Source organism: Antrostomus carolinensis, unplaced genomic scaffold (assembly GCF_000700745.2).
Source record: "Antrostomus carolinensis isolate BGI_N321 unplaced genomic scaffold, ASM70074v2 scaffold14520, whole genome shotgun sequence".
NCBI classification, from domain to species: Eukaryota; Metazoa; Chordata; class Aves; order Caprimulgiformes; family Caprimulgidae; genus Antrostomus; species Antrostomus carolinensis.
This window is the reverse complement of record NW_010287820.1, coordinates 3,843-20,372: the sequence shown is the minus strand read 5'-3', so window position 1 is coordinate 20,372 and position 16,530 is coordinate 3,843. Positions and strand designations below refer to the sequence as shown.

Sequence of the window (16,530 nt, the reverse complement as noted above, 5' to 3'; positions counted from 1 at the left end):
AGTGGTATCTGGTGAGGAATACCTCATCAAAAAAAAGTGTGTGGGTTTAAGGAAGTTGGCACTTGGAGGAGGGAGAGGATGGTGCTGGCATCATGTTATGACCTGGCTTTTCTGAACCCAGGGTTGAATGCTTTGGCAATGACTTAAACTTACAATATATTATTAAGAAGGAAATCAAGAGGAGGGAAAAATGGAGCTGCTGATGCACTCATTTCAGCAGCAACGCTCAGCATCTCTCCTTTAAATTGTAACTAGTGAGTTGGTCTGTTCATTCTGGTTGTGCTGTTTGATACCTTCAGGTCTGTGCATGCCTACGTACCTTAGCATCGTCATCTGGAAGATTGGGCTTTCAGAACAATACAAGCTTCTTTTTGGATTTGCCCTTCTTGTGTAATTTACAGCCCAGTTACCTTTGTAATTTGAAAGGTGTTTCTCTAGCTAAAGAGAAAGTGGCGCAGTTTTGCTTTCGAAAAAGCACTCCCAGAGCTGAAGATCAAAGCGCCTGTAATTATTACTGCAGTTGTCTAATATCCTTTTGGATTAGTGTTGCGTGTAAAATGATCAAATTGCTCCTCCCACCAGAATAATCCGAATGAAAGCTGAATTGATTGCTACCTAGCCTTTTTACAACCAAGTTTCGTAACTATTAGGCATGCAAATCCCATGAACCTTCAAAGAGGAGGAATGTAAGAGGAAGGAATTGGTAAATACATCTGCCAAAAACCCCTGCCAAAAACTTGACTGCTTTTAAAAAATCCACTGGGAGAATGAGATGTCTAAGCAAAGATGCTCATTTAGCTTCTCTTTTGCCCCAAACTTGTTTCTTTGTGCTGAGGCTTCCTTGGAGTTCTGTCATTGCAAAGCCCCCGGTGTCAGAGCTTCCTCTCAGCCCCCAGTTTCTTAACAGTCTCTTAGTATCAATCCCATGTGTTCCTTTGTGCCCTTTGGGACGTACATTCATCCTTCCTTTGTCACAGTTTCACACTGGGCATTGCTGGGTTTCACCTGTGGTACATGGTGGGGATGTAGCAAAGCCTCTGGCAGAGCTGGGGGAAGGGAGCTCCACCTGTCCTCACTGCTGAGCCTGACTTTTTTTGTGTGTCATGGAACAAACGGTCCTCTGCTGATCCGCCACTTCCTCTCAGGCTGGACACTGCTGCTGCTCTCTGGAGCGGGATTCCAGGGCCTTTTGCTGGGTGACTCTGGCTGCTGCGTGTTATTGCAGCCTCTCAGACAGCTCGGCTCACTGAGACCCACCCGGGGACTGAAGGTAAAGCACCTTCTGTGAGCAGGTTGTCATAGCTGGGGAAATCTTTAAAAGCTACTGAGCTGCTGCTGGTGAGAGCAGATGCATTTTGTAAACCACAGGAGCATCGGAGTTGTGAAGCTTGGTCAGCAAATGTCTTAAGCACAGCAGGCAGAGTCAAGAAGGACTGTTGGAAGCAAGATAATAGTGTGACTTCTTATCTGAACTGTGGGCTGCTGCATCTTGTCCAGCAGAAACTGGCAAGTTTTTCTGAAGGAAAAATATTTTGAGTCCTTTGGAAGGGGTGGAAAATTGTTATATTAGTCAGTAATAACTCCTGGCTTTGTTTTGTGCAGAAGAGATCACAGCTCACAGCAGCAACGTGTCCTCACTAGTCCTGGGGAAAAGTTCAGGCCGGCTGTTGGCAACTGGAGGAAATGACTGTCGGGTCAACATATGGTCAGTTAACAAGCCCAACTGCATCATGGTAAGAACGGGCCTGGCCTCAACTTTTGGGGGATGGGAATATTAATTCTGAGGTAAGGAGGGTGGAGAATGAGCGAAAAGATTGTTGGGTTGTAGCCTGTGAGTCTTGTGAAGAGTTTATCAATCAACACAAAACTGGGTGACTGGATTCTAGCTCAAGATAGGGGTGGAGTTCAGTAACTGGTGAGACCTCTGCTTCAGAGAGAATCTGGGGTGGCTGGCTGCTTCAGCTGGGCCAGTGCTTGCTCAGATAACGAATATTGTGCTTGACCAGACAGATAATTCAGTGCAGAGTTTTGTATGAGGTCACCTGGTTTTATAGTGCAAGCTGCAGGGGCCAGCTTTATACCCTGGAGTTTGCCTTCAGAGCGGGAAGCATCCCCAGCAGGATGTGGTTCCCACCTGTCCCACAGTCAGTACCTGTGAGCACAGAGTTTGTCAGAATAGTTGCTAACTTCCCTGTAGGCTGGGGATGGGGGAAACTTGAACAAGTGTCCCTTGTCACTTTTTTAATTAGCAACACAATAATCTTGTGTTATGGAAGGCATTTCCCTAGCCAGTGTGAACCTTTTGAGGAAGAAATGGGGAAAGCAGGGTCAAAAAGGCTCAAAGGAGAATGTGTCTCCTTTATTTTTCCATTCACTTCCTGAGGTCAAGTATAAAGAAGTTGAAATGGCTGCAGAAGGAGTTGCTCACCTTTGGCAGTGCTGTGCTTCTTGCAGAACCATAGTTAAGCTGTGTCTTTCCAGGCCTTTGGTGGTGGCATGACAGTAGTTTACAACCAGAGTGTTGCCTTCCACAAGAAGGAAGGCTGAAGGACTAAATACCTCTAAAATACCTCTGTACCCTTTCTGTGGGAGCAGAGAGCTCTATGTCTCCTGCGCAGCCTGGGAACCACACATGATAGAAGCTGGCGTTTCTGAGAGGCAGGGACTGACTGGAGCTGCTGAGGGCTCGTGCCATTCTTGTGTATCAAAAGAATCTTGATTTTTGGGGTTGTGCTGTATGTTTTATCCTCTCAGATTTGTCTGCAGTGCTTACCTGGTTATAGGATTGCAGATGTTTCTGTGTTGGGGAAGAGGGAGAAGAGGAACTTTTCAAGTAGCGTTGTGACTGTGGTTGAAGTGCGAGCTCTGTTTCTCACCTAGCAGGCAGTGATAATTGCAGCTGTAGAGTATGTAGAGGATTTCAGTTGCACATGAAATCCTAAGAAAGCCCTGTGAGAACAGGCAGCTTTCAGCTGGTGTTCTCAGCCTCTGAACCTCTGTGTGGGAGGCACAGAGCTAGCTTAGCTATTTAAAAAGACCTGCTTGAGGATAGAATAGTGCTTAATTGACAAGCTAAAAGGCTGCAATAGTGGTATGTATGTTGATTGGTTTTCTAGAACTAGTTTTAAATATTCTTGTGTTTTAATTAAAAATACTGCCCTTTTTGAAATACTTAGTTAATTTGTAAGCTTTTAGATGCTCAAGGATGAAAAGGACTGCATACATGTGAATTACTACCTTGTGCCTCAAGTTAATTCTTTAGGCATAGCACCATGTTATCACTGTGACACCCATTGCTGGCAGCAACATGTGGGTCCTTGCTTGTGGGAAGGTTTTGAAAGAGCCGTGGTTTTGCTCTTACTTTGATTTTGTAACCGGTTCATGACACTTACGTGACCCATTTAGGGCAAACGTGGTGCCATTGCGCTTGCACAGCGTAATTTTTATAACGTAAGTGCGTGTCAACCTTGTCTGGGCATCTGCACCTAATGTTTGAGTGCCCCTGTCTCTGTTGCCGTGTACTTTCAAAATGAGTCAGCACACCCTAGAAAGTGGGATAACGTGGAAGATCCGTGCGCCGTGCTGTGTGCAGTGATGGTCTGTAGGATGCTCTACCATACTGGCAGCTGAGGAGGAAAAAGGACCAACAAGGTGGTCCCAACTCGTGGGTAAACACTGCAGACAGGGCTGTGTCAGTAGCTGTTGGTTGTGACTCTGTTTTCTTTGCAGAGCTTAACAGGCCATACGACACCCATTGAGAGCCTACAGATCAACACCAACGAGGAACTCATCGTTGCAGGGTCCCAGTCAGGGTCCATTCGAGTTTGGGACCTGGAAGCTGCCAAAAGTATGTTTCCACGAGTTTCCACTTCTTTTAATGCACGCTTTTTGGAATGTCCTTGCGCTCAATATCTGTGCTGACCCAGCAGGTTCCTAACTGAAGAAGGAGCAGGATCCTGGCATTGCTTTCATCTTCATTTCCAGCTCTTTTAGGGCTTTTGTGTGCTTCCTACTGAGACCGTAGATCTGTGTATGCATGCTTCAGCAGAAATTTTTTACGTGTATTGTGGAAAGTACTCTGAGGAACTAGTTTCTGGGCTTTTGACCTGAGCATGTTGAAATCTGTATTCCAGATCAGTTTTCCTGCATGTACAGAGTAACTGGGCAGATAGAATTTGTATTCAGAGTCTCAGCTTAAAATTGTCAACCTTAATGAAAGGATCTAAAATCCGATGGGAAGTTTTAGGTATGTCAGGTTCTGCACAAGTCTAGGAATCTCCCGCTTGCTGACCTCTTGTTACTCTTCTTGGGCTCTAACTTTACTTTTTTTCTTCAAGTGATTTTTCTCCTCTTCTGCTCCTGCATGGCCCTGTAAATAGACAAAGACCTAATTTTTAGTAAATGGTAAAAGCTGTGAACTCGGAACTCATCGAGCTCTGATCCTCTAAAGGCCAGTTGTGGAGTCATGTTTTATTTATTGCATTTTTCTCAAATCCTAGACCAAGTTTGCAAAGGTGTAATGAATCACTTGAGTGCATTCCAGCAGGAACACCGTAAAATGACTGAATATTTCTTCTAAGTTGTTACTTGTTCCTAGAAAGAATGTGTAATAACAATAGACTTACAGTGGCTGAGCTAAGAAGGCAAACAGCAGGTGGCATAAATAACAAAAAGTACTTTGGTGGCTCAGACAGTTGGAATCAGTTCAGTTATAAAATAGTTCAGCTGTGCCAGTGGAGAGTAACTTTCTGGCTGAATTTATGAGGAGACCTGTGAGCCATTGTCTGTGCAAATGACCACTCCAGGTCTGGCTGAAGAGCTAATTTCTGCCAGGGGTATCATCAGACTGTTCCTGATGGTGGAGAGAGAATGCCCCTGTTATTATCTGAGCAATTTTTCTTCCTCAAAGTTGTGTTCTGTGATTGTCTCTGCTTTCAGAGATATGATGTACCAGTTCTACTGGTCCTTTCTGGTTTCCAGAATTACAAGGGGTGTTACTTGGTTGATGACTTGCTGACGCACTGTGATCGTTTATTTGTCTCATGCTTCCTAAGTGTCCCTTCCCAGGCTTTGGGATGCTTCTTGCAAGGGGCAGTTGAAGGAGTCCAGTGTGAATATTGGAACCTAAGAGGTGGCAGTCGGGCTTGTGCCTGGATGGAGGTGCAGAGTCCCAGGAAAGAGTCTGTCTAATAGCTGCAAGGTGAACACTTGATGCTGAATGCCCAGAGCGCCCCACACAGCTCTGAAACTGGAAATGAATGCAGCAATCAAATGTCCCTTCCACTTCCCGCCCCTCTCCATTTTGCTCTCTTTGTAAGAAGTGGAAAGATACACTGCCTGACAGCTGCCTCAAAGCGTGGCTTTTTAGTTTTATTTTCAGAATGGAGACCTTTGACTTCTATTCGTAGTTTCCACACCTAAGGACAGGCAGGTCATTGAACTATTGCTGTTTCAGTGCATTGTGAGGGTAAAGTCAGGAACATTTCCATAAAATAATGTATACAGATAAATAAGTGATATGTAGCATGTCTAGTGTACATTGTATTTCCACGTGCTTAATGCTGAGGAGAGTATGGCTAAACTTGTGCATGCTGTTTGGGTGAAATGAACCAGTAAATATTTGGTCCCTATTCCTTCTCCCTGCTCTGCTTCTCCTTTTCCCAGTTCTTCGTACCTTACTTGGTCACAAAGCGAATATCTGCAGCCTGGATTTCCATCCTTTTGGAAGCTTTGTGGCATCAGGCTCTTTGGATACAAACATCAAGGTAAAGTTCAGCTTCCCCTGGATTTCCCACTTCACTTGCAGTGTCTTTGTTATGAAGAGTGTCAGAATGTGTTTTGTGCCAAGCTGTTGGGAGATGCTGTTCATCATCATTTCTGTGTGTGGGCAGGTGTATTCGCAAGCGCTTGTGAAATGTGTGTGTGTGTTTCACAGTGGTGGCTCATGCCTGTGACTCCTCTGTTGTGGAATGTGGCCCCGAGTTAGGTGCCAGCCGAGACCTGGTGTCAGCAAGCGCCGATGTCCTGATTGCTGTGGGTTGCATCTGCTTCATCAGGCTGGTATTTGAAGGAACTGAGCTTCTGTAGTAAGAAAAGCCTTACTGAAGTGATTCTCACTTGGGGAATTAGGTCAGGAAATACTCCTGAAGCAAACAGGGGTTTAACAGCCCCTTCAGTGTTTTCATTCTGCAGTGTTTATCAGCTTGGTTACAGGGAGAGAGCTCTTGTTCTGACGTGGCTCTTGGGTTCCCCATGTACTGCTCTAAGCATATCTTCTGTTTACTTTTCTTCCCTGTAGCTCTGGGATGTGAGAAGAAAAGGCTGTGTCTTCAGGTACAAGGTAAAATGCTTCATTAGCTTTCAGGCAGAGAGGGGAGAAAGATTTCTGTCGAGGACTTATGAACAAACTTAAAAATTATTATGTACAATTAACTTCCTAGTTTTACAGCATAAAAATAACATCTGTATGATTTGTGATGTAAACCTCTGTGGGCCTCTGGATATCATGGAGTTAATTCATGGAAATGGATATCATTGGAGTTAATGTCCTATATTCTGTTTAGGGGGATGGAGAGCATCCATGAGTGTTTCTTTATCCTGTGACTGATATTACCATGCAAGTCCCTACTGCACTGAGATGGATCTATTCTTGAGGCTTTTTCTACCCAAAGAACTTGCTGTATATTAATTTTATTTAGAAACCAACTTAATGGCACAACACTTCTATCTGACCACCCATAAATCCGTGCAATTTAAAATTGATTCTTATTCATTAAGCCGGATCTGTCATTGCCATGCTTAAAACTGATGCCATAAATGTCTAGATGAGAGAGATTACACCCATTCAGTGTGGATGGGTATAGGTCTTGAGTGTAGTGGTTAAAACTCTGTGAGCTGTGGACTCTGCGAAACAGTTACTTGATTTTATTTTATTATATTGAAAGACAAAACCCAGAATTCCCTCTAAAGGAAGGGGAGAGGGGAAAAAAATAAAAAATTATTTTTCTGATTCAGGGTCACACAGAAGCAGTTCGATGTCTTCGCTTTAGCCCTGATGGGAAATGGTTAGCCTCTGCTGCTGATGATCGCACTGTAAAGGTAATTTATTGTGACACCCTCCGTATGCGCTCGTGCCACATTGGAATGCTGGGATCGTCTTCTTACCAGGCATTACCAGCACTCACTTGTAAATTCCTTTAGTTCGTTAGGCAGCTGGCTGAGCCCTGGGGCTTTGCAGGTACCAGTCTGTTTGAGGATTGTGTCCAGTGGCCCACAACATCCAGGAAAGAGCTGCATGTGTTGAAATACACTTATCCAACCGACATGTTGGCACTATGCACATGAAGGTTTGAGTTTTGATGGTGGTAGAGTTGTGATACCTGAACTTTGGCCTCAGTTGTCTCAGTAAATGTTATAGAATGAGTTGTCCCCAGCAAGTTGCTTCACCAGACCAATTTCTAGCTCTGCACAGTTGATTCGGTAGGAGTGTCATATCATACACATTGCACGTGATTATCAGTCTGATAATTGCTGTCAGGACCGAGCAGAGCAAGAGAAGGAATTCAGAAAGGTATCAAGTTGAAGCAGTGACTTCAGTTGTTTCAGATCTGATATGGAGGAGTGTGGGTGAAGGACTGATTTTTGAGTTCAGCTTCACATGAAGCTCATCAGTCTTTTCACTCAGGATTTTTCAGTGGAGACTAGAGCACAGGAAGAATGAATCACTAGGAGAGTTCACTTTTGAGATATAATCTGCAGGGACAGACAGGTGGAACTGCTGTCTTTTATCTTAGTCTCTAAATATAAACCTGAAATTTTTAGAGGACAAATTAAATGGAAAATTCAAAAGAGAATACCAAAAAAAGAAGGAAAAAAATAAATGCAGCCTTAAATGACGGGGACAGCACTCCTTCCCTGATCGTTGTTTCTTTGACAAACTTGAGTTTGTTCTTGAAGAGGGAGAAGTGTTAGGTTGCCAGTACAAGGAAATCTGAAGTGTATTGGAATTCTCTAACATTAAGTCTTTTCAAGAGTTTCTCTGATCTTTCCTTCTTCCAGCTGTGGGATCTGGCTGCTGGAAAAATGATGTTTGAGTTTACAGGACATACTGGCCCAGTAAACGTTGTTGAATTCCATCCCAATGAATACCTTTTGGCTTCTGGCAGCTCTGACAGGTAGGTAAGGGGCAGGAGAAATAAGTGAATTGGATACGTTGGTTCCCTTTCCTAATGCCTTTTAGGAATGTAGAAAATAGGAATGTCACCCAACTCAAACTTGCCAGTGCAAGAGCCTGACATCTAGCCAGCAGCACGTCACATCTGTGATACGCAGAACATGGAGATCTTGCCTTCTCATCCAAAATTCATGGCACCTTCTGCCACACTAGAAGACAATGCAGTAGCCTCAAGCGTCTCACTAATCCAGCTGACATCCTGTCTTAACAGCAAGCGGTCCTGCTCAGCTAGCAGGGTGTCCTCTTAGCTCTGGGTCAGCTCTGAATAGCAATCTGTATCTAGAGCCTCTTCTAAACGTCTGTGGCTGGACTCGTGGCTCTTAGCTATAGACTAACCTTCTGCGTGGGTTCATCATATGTGCACAACAGCGGAAGCCATTCTAGCTGTTAGCATGTTATTTCAATACCAGATCCTCCTGCAGATTTTCTAGAGGGACGAGTGATGATTTTTGTTTTGTTATGTGTACAGGACTGTTCGGTTCTGGGACTTGGAGAAGTTTCAAGTTGTGAGCTGTATTGAAGAGGAAACTACTCCTGTCAGGTAGATTAAATTCCTACGGCAGAGCCTAAAGTGAGGGTGAAGGGAGGATTTCCTGAAAGAGAGACTTTACTGGGGAGAAGTTGGGGCTGCTGGGGGTGTTGTACAGGTGAACACCAGATTGGTGCATTTGTTGGTAGAATTGGGACTGGAGGTGTTCAGTGAAGTCAAGGATACAGGCCTGTGGTCCTTCTGGGACTGAGCAGTGTTGGAAAGCTGTGCCTAATTCTCCATCTGCCTTCCTCCCAGGTGTGTGCTCTTCAACCCAGATGGCTACTGCTTGTATAGCGGCTTCCAGGATTCGCTGCGTGTTTACGGCTGGGAGCCAGAGCGCTGTTTTGATGTGGTCTTGGTGAACTGGGGAAAAGTAGCTGACTTATCTATCTGCAACAACCAGCTGGTAAGCCACTGCTCCTCAGGAGTGGGTGAGGCGGCTGCGAAACATGAGATAAAATCCTCCTGCCTCCTTGCAGGCCTCCTGACACTTAAGCTTCTATCAGGCTCAAAGTGGCCAGGGCTTGCAATGCGCCCAGCACTTAGAGTCTGTGTGCTTTTGCTTTCAGCAGCCTTGTGCTCTACTTCTTCACATTTTGGCTTCTGAAGGAAAGAATTTGGGCTTGGTTTGACCCACTATTTGGAAACTATACTTGGCAAAACTTTTATCATCACCTTTCGTAAAACACTGGCAGCTTCAAATTGAAAAAGCCAAAGCATTGAACTGAGAAATCTCAAGCATGGTTGCTCAGGGTCAGTCCATCATGACTGCTCTCAAAAAGGCTGGTGTGTACCCTGCTCCCTGGTGAATTACCTTGATCTTTTGCCTCTGCAGATAGGAGTTTCCTTTGCACAAAGCACAGTCTCTTCCTTTGTTGTGGATCTCAGCAGAGTTACAAAGTCGGGTTCCATTCCTCATGGGTTGATAAGGGATGATGAGCCTCTTGTGCCACCTACCCCCATGGGGTCCTCCCTTCGCCGCATCTATGACAGGCCCTCAACTAGCTGCAGCAAGCCACAAAGGTGAGGGAATCTGCTGGCTTGTGGAGTTTCAAGATTTTAAGGAAATGTACAAAGAGCTTAGTGCTCTCGTTCTCTCTGATGGAGTGCGTGTGACTTGCCCTTGACAGCATTTCTTTTTCCACAGCAGGGTGAAGCACAACTCGGAGAGCGAGAGGCGCAGTCCCAGCAGTGATGATGACCGGGATGAGAAGGAATCAAAGGCTGAGATCCAGAACCCAGAGGATTACAAAGAGATCTTCCAGCCCAAGAATGCTATCTGTCAGTACTGGGGTTAATTGTTCTTTTGAGTGGTGTTTGGATTAGAGCTGTAGGTGCTAAACTGGTTCAGTAGAAGTGCGCTTTGGCTTATTATATCGGAGACTTCGTCCATGACTGAGAGAGTTTAGGAAACTTTTATGTAATATTCTGTGCTTGGACTCTGAACCACAGATTAAGCTGGTGAACTGCTGGAAGGTGGTATCTTGACTTGGGTTTAGTGATGTCTGATCAAAGCCTGACTCGGAATCCAGAGCTCCATTGTGGGCATGCTGCCTTCCTGTCCTGATTAGGAAGGACTACTGTCTTATTAGATCTTCATTAGCTTAGAATTTTGGTATGTATAAAATCAGCAGCTTCCATTAAAGAAGGGAAGGCAAAATGTTTTGTAAAAGCAGAGATTATTTAGGAGGCGTAGCGCAATGGCTGTATCTCATTTTTAAGTAAGTGAGAAAATGATATATTCTTTCTAAGGAATTAATAGTCATTATTTTGTTTTACTTACGGAAACTAATTTAGTGGGAAGTGAAATTTTTCTAATATAATTTGTTGTGACAGTGCCTTTTATTGTGCTTCACACCTCTACAGCAGCAGTGAACTACATGGGTCAGTTTTGTCCCTCCCATCCTTGAAGGCTGAAAACCTTTAGCTAAACTCAACAATAGCATCAAGGTCTGAAGGAAATAACTCTGCTTGCCATATCACTGATTGCCCTCATCTGTGGAGTTGTTGGAGATCTCCCAGCTCCAAGGTTGACTTATTGCTAATCTGTAGCCTTGGATGCTCCTTGGTTTATTTATTTTCTCTCTTCCTGTAGGTCGAACTCCTCCTCGAAACAGCGAGCCCTTTCCAGCCCCTCCTGAGGATGGTGAGTATGAAAATGACCCCTTGGTGGGAATGGGGTTGATGGCCCTCCAAAGAGGGAGAGCTGCATGTCTGCAGAAATGACTACTTGTAGTCTAGTGATATAGAACCTTTGCTCTCAACTTCTCTTGAAAGGAACAATCAGTTTCTACTTTCCCACTTCTTTTCATCTTGGTAGAACCTGTAACTGCAAAGGAAATGGTGAAGCCCAGCCAAGCTGCAGATGTCCAGACCCCCTTGCCAAAGCAAGAACTTGTACGTACTGTATGGTCTGTTATTAGCTGTTCATGCTCTCGCTCTGAAAGATATAAGAGTGCTCGAGACTTTACGATTTCTAATCAAGTTGATTCTTTTACTGAAGAGCAGTAAAAGTGCAGCTCTGGTCTTTGCCCTGCCAAGTGTCTTGTCTAAGCAGTAGAATTGAAGGCCAAGCCTTCAACAGGCGATAGCTCTCTTGCTTTTGTTCGCTTCGTGCACTTGCAGTTGTGTTTCTCTTTGCATCTCAAAACTGGGGCACTCTGAAGAGAACCAAGTGCCAGATGTCTGCAAGTGCTTGCTTGAACTAAGGCTGTTTTGTAGCCCAAATCACAAGCAGCTGATGGGCCAGGATACTTTATACTGGCCTCTGTAGAATTCTCTCTTGACCTTCAAGCTGGTCGTGGCCCATTGCCCTGATTTTAGATGCTGATAATGACAGCACTTGGCACTTCTGCTGGGGCATCTTCATGTTCTTTGCAAACCTTAATTACATCTTGGCATGTACCTGAGAGATACTTTATTGCCTCTTAAACCATGCTAGCGAATTGGAGGCTGCTTCTGCATTAGGATCCTGCTGTAAGAAGGAAGTGGGTCAGAAAAAACCAGGACATCAGACTCGGGCCAGATCATTGCTGCTAGAGCTTTTATACCAATTTCTCCTGCAGCCTGATCCAGTTCAGAGGCCACCGATTGCCTCCTCATCTCCTTTGACCAGAACAGAGCCGTCCGTGATTCCTGCAGCCAGGAATGAGCCCATTGGCCTGAAGGCCTCTGACTTTCTACCAGTAAGTGTCTTTGCACAAAAGCTTCCAGCTGGTGTCTGTGTTGGGTGGCATCAAAAGGGGGTTCTCCGAGGTGCAGAATTGTCTTAGGTGCTTTCTGCACTCTGCAGTCTTCAGTGCTGAGTGAGAATGTGTTACCTTCCTGCTCTCCCTCTGCTCACTCAGTGATTCCCCTGCCAGCTTGCTCTCCTGCCTCCCAACTGCTTTGACTTGCAGTTCCTGTGGAATTAGCACCTCAGGGTTGCTGGACCCAGCCCCTGTTGTGATCGACAGCAGGCTGATGTGAATGCAGCAGAGGTGATCATGCTCGCAAAGAATGAGTTATCAAAGCAGAGAGCAAAGGGTGAGACAAAGACCGATTCCACACGTTAGACAGTGGTTCATTTAGAAAATTGCTGTCTGCTGTTACACGTATGTAATTACTTCAAGGGTCTTTCCCTCTTGCATCTCAGAGGTCTCTTGGCCTCGCTCAGGAGGGTATTCCCTAACCCAAAGAGGGAGAAGGACCAGAGCATCCTCATGATCCCAAACTCTAAATGTGAGCAGAGGAAGAGAGATTCCAGCATGGTCTAAGTGGGAATCAAATTGAGAGTTTAATGAATTGTGCAAGATTTATGCTTTGCAATAAAATTTATTGATTTCAGATGAACATTTTGCATAAAAACGGGGTTTGCATGAGAACATATTTTCATCAAAACATACTGTTTTTGAAAGCTTCCTTATAATTAACTTTTTTCAATTTTCAGAGTTTTTCCAAAGCTTCAGTCGTGTTTGTGTTTGACATAGTAGAAGAGACAAAAGAGAAGTAGCTGAAATTGGAACAAATTGAGCATTTCCATTTCAGAATGTTTATAAAACAACCTTCAAGGAAGTCAGTATTTACTGGCACGTCGTAAGCTAAAATCAGCTCTCACCTAGGCCAGAGAAAGCTCCTACCCTTCTGTGCTGTCCTGACCTGTTATCACTCCTCCGTTGGTGTCTGTACTTTCAGGCTGTGAAAAACCAAAGCCAGAGCGAGCTCGTGGATGAGGAAGCCATGTCCCAGATCAGGAAAGGCCACGAGACCATGTGTGTGGTTCTTACCAGCCGCCACAAGAATCTGGAAACTGTACGGGCTGTATGGAGCACTGGTGACATCAAGGTAAGGATGTGGAGATACCCGAGGCTTGTCAGGGGAGCAGCTGAGCAGCTCTTTTGGCTTGTCTGGAACTGAGGGGAGGTTTAGATTAGACATTAAGAAGAAGTTTTTCACTGTGAGGGTGGTCAGACACTGGAACAGGTTGCCCAAGGAAGTTGTGGATGCCCCCTCCCTGGAGGTGTTCAAGGCCAGGCTGGATGAGGCTTTGAGCAACCTGGTCTAGTGGAAGGTGTCCCTGCTGATGGCAGGGGGGTTGGAACTGGATGATCTTTAAGGTCCCTTCCAATCCTAACCATTCTATGATTCTGTGATTCTGCCTCTTGCCCAAAATGCAGAGTCTCACAGGTTTTATCCCCAGGGGCCACACCATAGAGTGCTGCTGTGTCTCACCTGGCATTGAATGGCCCCAAAGAAACATGGAGAAAATTTCTCATGCAAGAACTTCTCTTCCCACATTTGCTCTACCTTATTTTTGAAAAGCAGCACTTGGTATTAATTTTATTAGTCCATCCAGTTTGAGCTTTGCAATAGCCCACTTCTTCCCCTTTTCTCTCAGAACTCGGTGGACTCTGCAGTGGCGATCAACGATCTATCTGTTGTCGTGGACCTCTTGAATATTGTCAACCAAAAAGCGTGAGTCTTGGGTGGGGGCAGCCCCTGGGATACCCGAGAGCTGGCTGGCTGGGCCTCGGGAGTGCTGCATTCTCCTGCCTTGTGTCCAGTGGGCCATGGAGTGTGAAAGGCACGTGAAATGCCTGTCAGATCTTCACATCTGCAGTGCCAGGTACTGCTGGAGTTACCTGGCGCTTTTTCTGTAGGCAAATGATGGCTCACAAGGAAAATCAAATCTTAGGGTTTCATAAAGTGATTCTGGTCAGTCAATAAAGTGTTAGAACCTGCTGCTTTCTATCACAAGAGGGAGTCAGTGAACTTGCTCAGTAAACTTGAGTGCAGCTGCCTGGGCTTTTTTTGCCAGAACGCATTATTTGTGTGGACTCAGCCTTGTAAAGCCTTAGTCTCTGTTCTCAGAATGTGTCCTTTTCATTTCAGGACTCTCTGGAAGTTGGATTTGTGTACTATAGTCCTGCCACAGGTAGAGAAACTACTCCAAAGTAAATATGAAAGGTGAGGCCCAAAGAACAAGGTGTGGATATTCATAGGAGGGCTCCACTGAGTATTTTGTAGCTGAAAGAAAATCCTGAAAAATCAGAGCAAACACAGTATAATGCCAATGCAATTCCTGGAAAAGAGCAATGGAGTTGCCAAGTAGGGGAAAAGATATGGAAGGTATGCCTGGGCAAGAAGAGCAGGATGTTGAGATCCAGCGTAGGTGTGTTGGATTGAAGTTAGGTCTGGAAGCCAGGAGGGGTCAAATTGAAGTAAAACATCAAATCAGTGTAAAACAAGTGGGCTGCACGCACTGATGGAAATGAAACTGTTGAGTTGGGACAAGGGGAATGAAGTCCTGCAACAGCCTTAGGGTCACTTGGAAGATTGCTTTGAACCTTGTTGTTAGGTGGCAAAAAAATGCGGCCTCTCTTAAAATGGAGTTTCTGCTCTTGAGGAGAAAGGTCCCACTTAGCAGGGTGTATGCCAGGACCTTTTGGAAGGCCTCGCTTTCTCAGTCTTGACTCAAACCAAGACGTGTTGGTACTTGGCTGTTGCTCTCCTTAGCATGTTACAGGTGGTGGAGGAGGGGGCGTTTGAGGAGATTGTCCCCTGTGAGTGAGGGCTGTGTGCTGGGAGGACGGGAATGGAATTCCAGTGGGACCCAATTCTCTTTGTTTCAGTTACGTGCAAACTGGCTGCACCTCCCTGAAACTCATTCTCCAGAGATTCCTGCCACTGATCACAGACATCCTCGGTGCACCACCTTCTGTCGGAGTGGACATCACTAGAGAGGAGAGGTGAGGCACTTGCACCCTTTTTGAACCAGCAGCTCTCTTGGGTGAGCTTTGCTCCTCACCATCGAGGCTTTGATACTAGCCTGGGCATGCCTTCTCTTTTGTCTGCAAACACCAAACCCTCCTGATCTGAGAAAAAGACCAGGGGCTGCTTTTCCCTCTGTCACTGTGTATTGAGTCATACCTAAACAAAGTGTGAGTATGTCAGGAGTGAAACTACCCTGTGGCTTCACCCTCTGCCTCACAAGACTCATGAGTTGTCAGCCAGGCCCTGGATTTCCAGTTCATTCACAGGATAGCTCTGCTCTGAGAATTTGCCCTGCCAGAACAGCACCTCCTTCCTCCCTGGACTCAACTGCCAAAGGGGAAGAGGAGTGAAAGAGCCCTTTTGTGGATGCCATTGTCCTGTGTCATCAGTGGGCTGGATACACGGTGTTTCTGCAGAGCCACGCTCGCATTCCAGCCTCCTCAGGCCATTTGCAGGGCTTGTGTTTTCTTTCCTGCTTGAGCTGCATCTCTGACACTGTAGGAACAAGCACATCTCTTAGGCAGCTGAGGATTCATGCTGTGCCTGCTGTCTGTTTTTTTGCAGGCTCCATAAATGCAAACTGTGTTACAAGCAGCTGAAAAACATCAGCAACATCGTCAAGACCAAGTCTGGGCTCAGCGGCCGCCATGGTAGTGCCTTTCGGGAACTGCATCTCCTCATGGCTGTCCTGGAGTGACAGCCACCACCTCCTCATGTGCAAACACAGGTGGCCAGCTCTCCTCTGCTCTTGGCCCGGTTGGATTTCACCTCTTTCTGTGTGTCCATCTTCCCCCCCACAGCATGGTAGGGAAGTGGAATCTCGCTGGCTGTTTGTCTGCCCAGCCCCAGTGCCTTACAGGCTGGGTGGAGGACCTGAGTGGAAGGACATCTGTGCTGTGCGAGGGCACCTGGCTGATGGAAGGCCCCACAAAGCCCCTGTAGGGAAGCAGCTTCATGTCAGCTCTTCATCTCAGCATCAAGCTCTCAGCTGCTCTGTCTGTGTGCTGGCCTTTCCCTTACGGGCAGCTCCAGGCCTGCTCTCACCCCTCCACCCGTGTGTGCTCTTGGTTCTTGTTGCTTGGCTCTGTGGACTGGGGCTGGCGCACCCCACTCTCTTTGTGCAGCACGTTGAGGACTGCAGCACCCATCCCACAAAAGCCTGCTGTGGGGTGGAGTGTCCTCTTCATGCAGAAGGAACTTCTTCAGTTGCCACGTGGAACTGGCCTGTTGAGTTTGCTTCATCAAGCATGAGGCAGGACAGTGTGCCACCATGCCTGGTGTAGTCTCAAGGACCTGTATTGAGAGGAACCTGCCTCTTGGCTTCTCAAAAATCCCTGCTGGCACCCTGGGCCACAGAAGATTAATATCTTCAAACTGTTGCTGGGAACTGAGGTCTACCTGGATCTGTTAAATTCGTGACAGGACTTGTTGTATGTGTTTGCCCTCGGGGTAAGGAGGGTGGAGGAAGAGAGGGACATGGACTAATGTCTTTCTGCATCCATTGGACCACTCT

General features: G+C 45.9%; 1 protein-coding gene across 1 annotated transcript; it reads left to right on the top strand.

Annotated features, from left to right (window-relative positions):
* Positions 1-1,602: 1,602 nt before the first annotated feature.
* On the top strand, positions 1,603-15,829 carry KATNB1 (katanin regulatory subunit B1; the record flags this gene model as incomplete). Its single annotated transcript, XM_010164394.1, has 18 exons — positions 1,603-1,733; positions 3,730-3,847; positions 5,665-5,765; positions 6,299-6,340; positions 7,015-7,098; positions 8,059-8,174; positions 8,703-8,774; positions 9,021-9,171; positions 9,601-9,788; positions 9,913-10,046; positions 10,861-10,911; positions 11,086-11,162; positions 11,831-11,950; positions 12,939-13,088; positions 13,642-13,718; positions 14,136-14,210; positions 14,876-14,992; positions 15,582-15,829. Coding segments are annotated over 18 exons (1,937 nt in total), but the record flags the coding sequence as incomplete, so codon positions are not given.
* Positions 15,830-16,530: the final 701 nt, after the last annotated feature.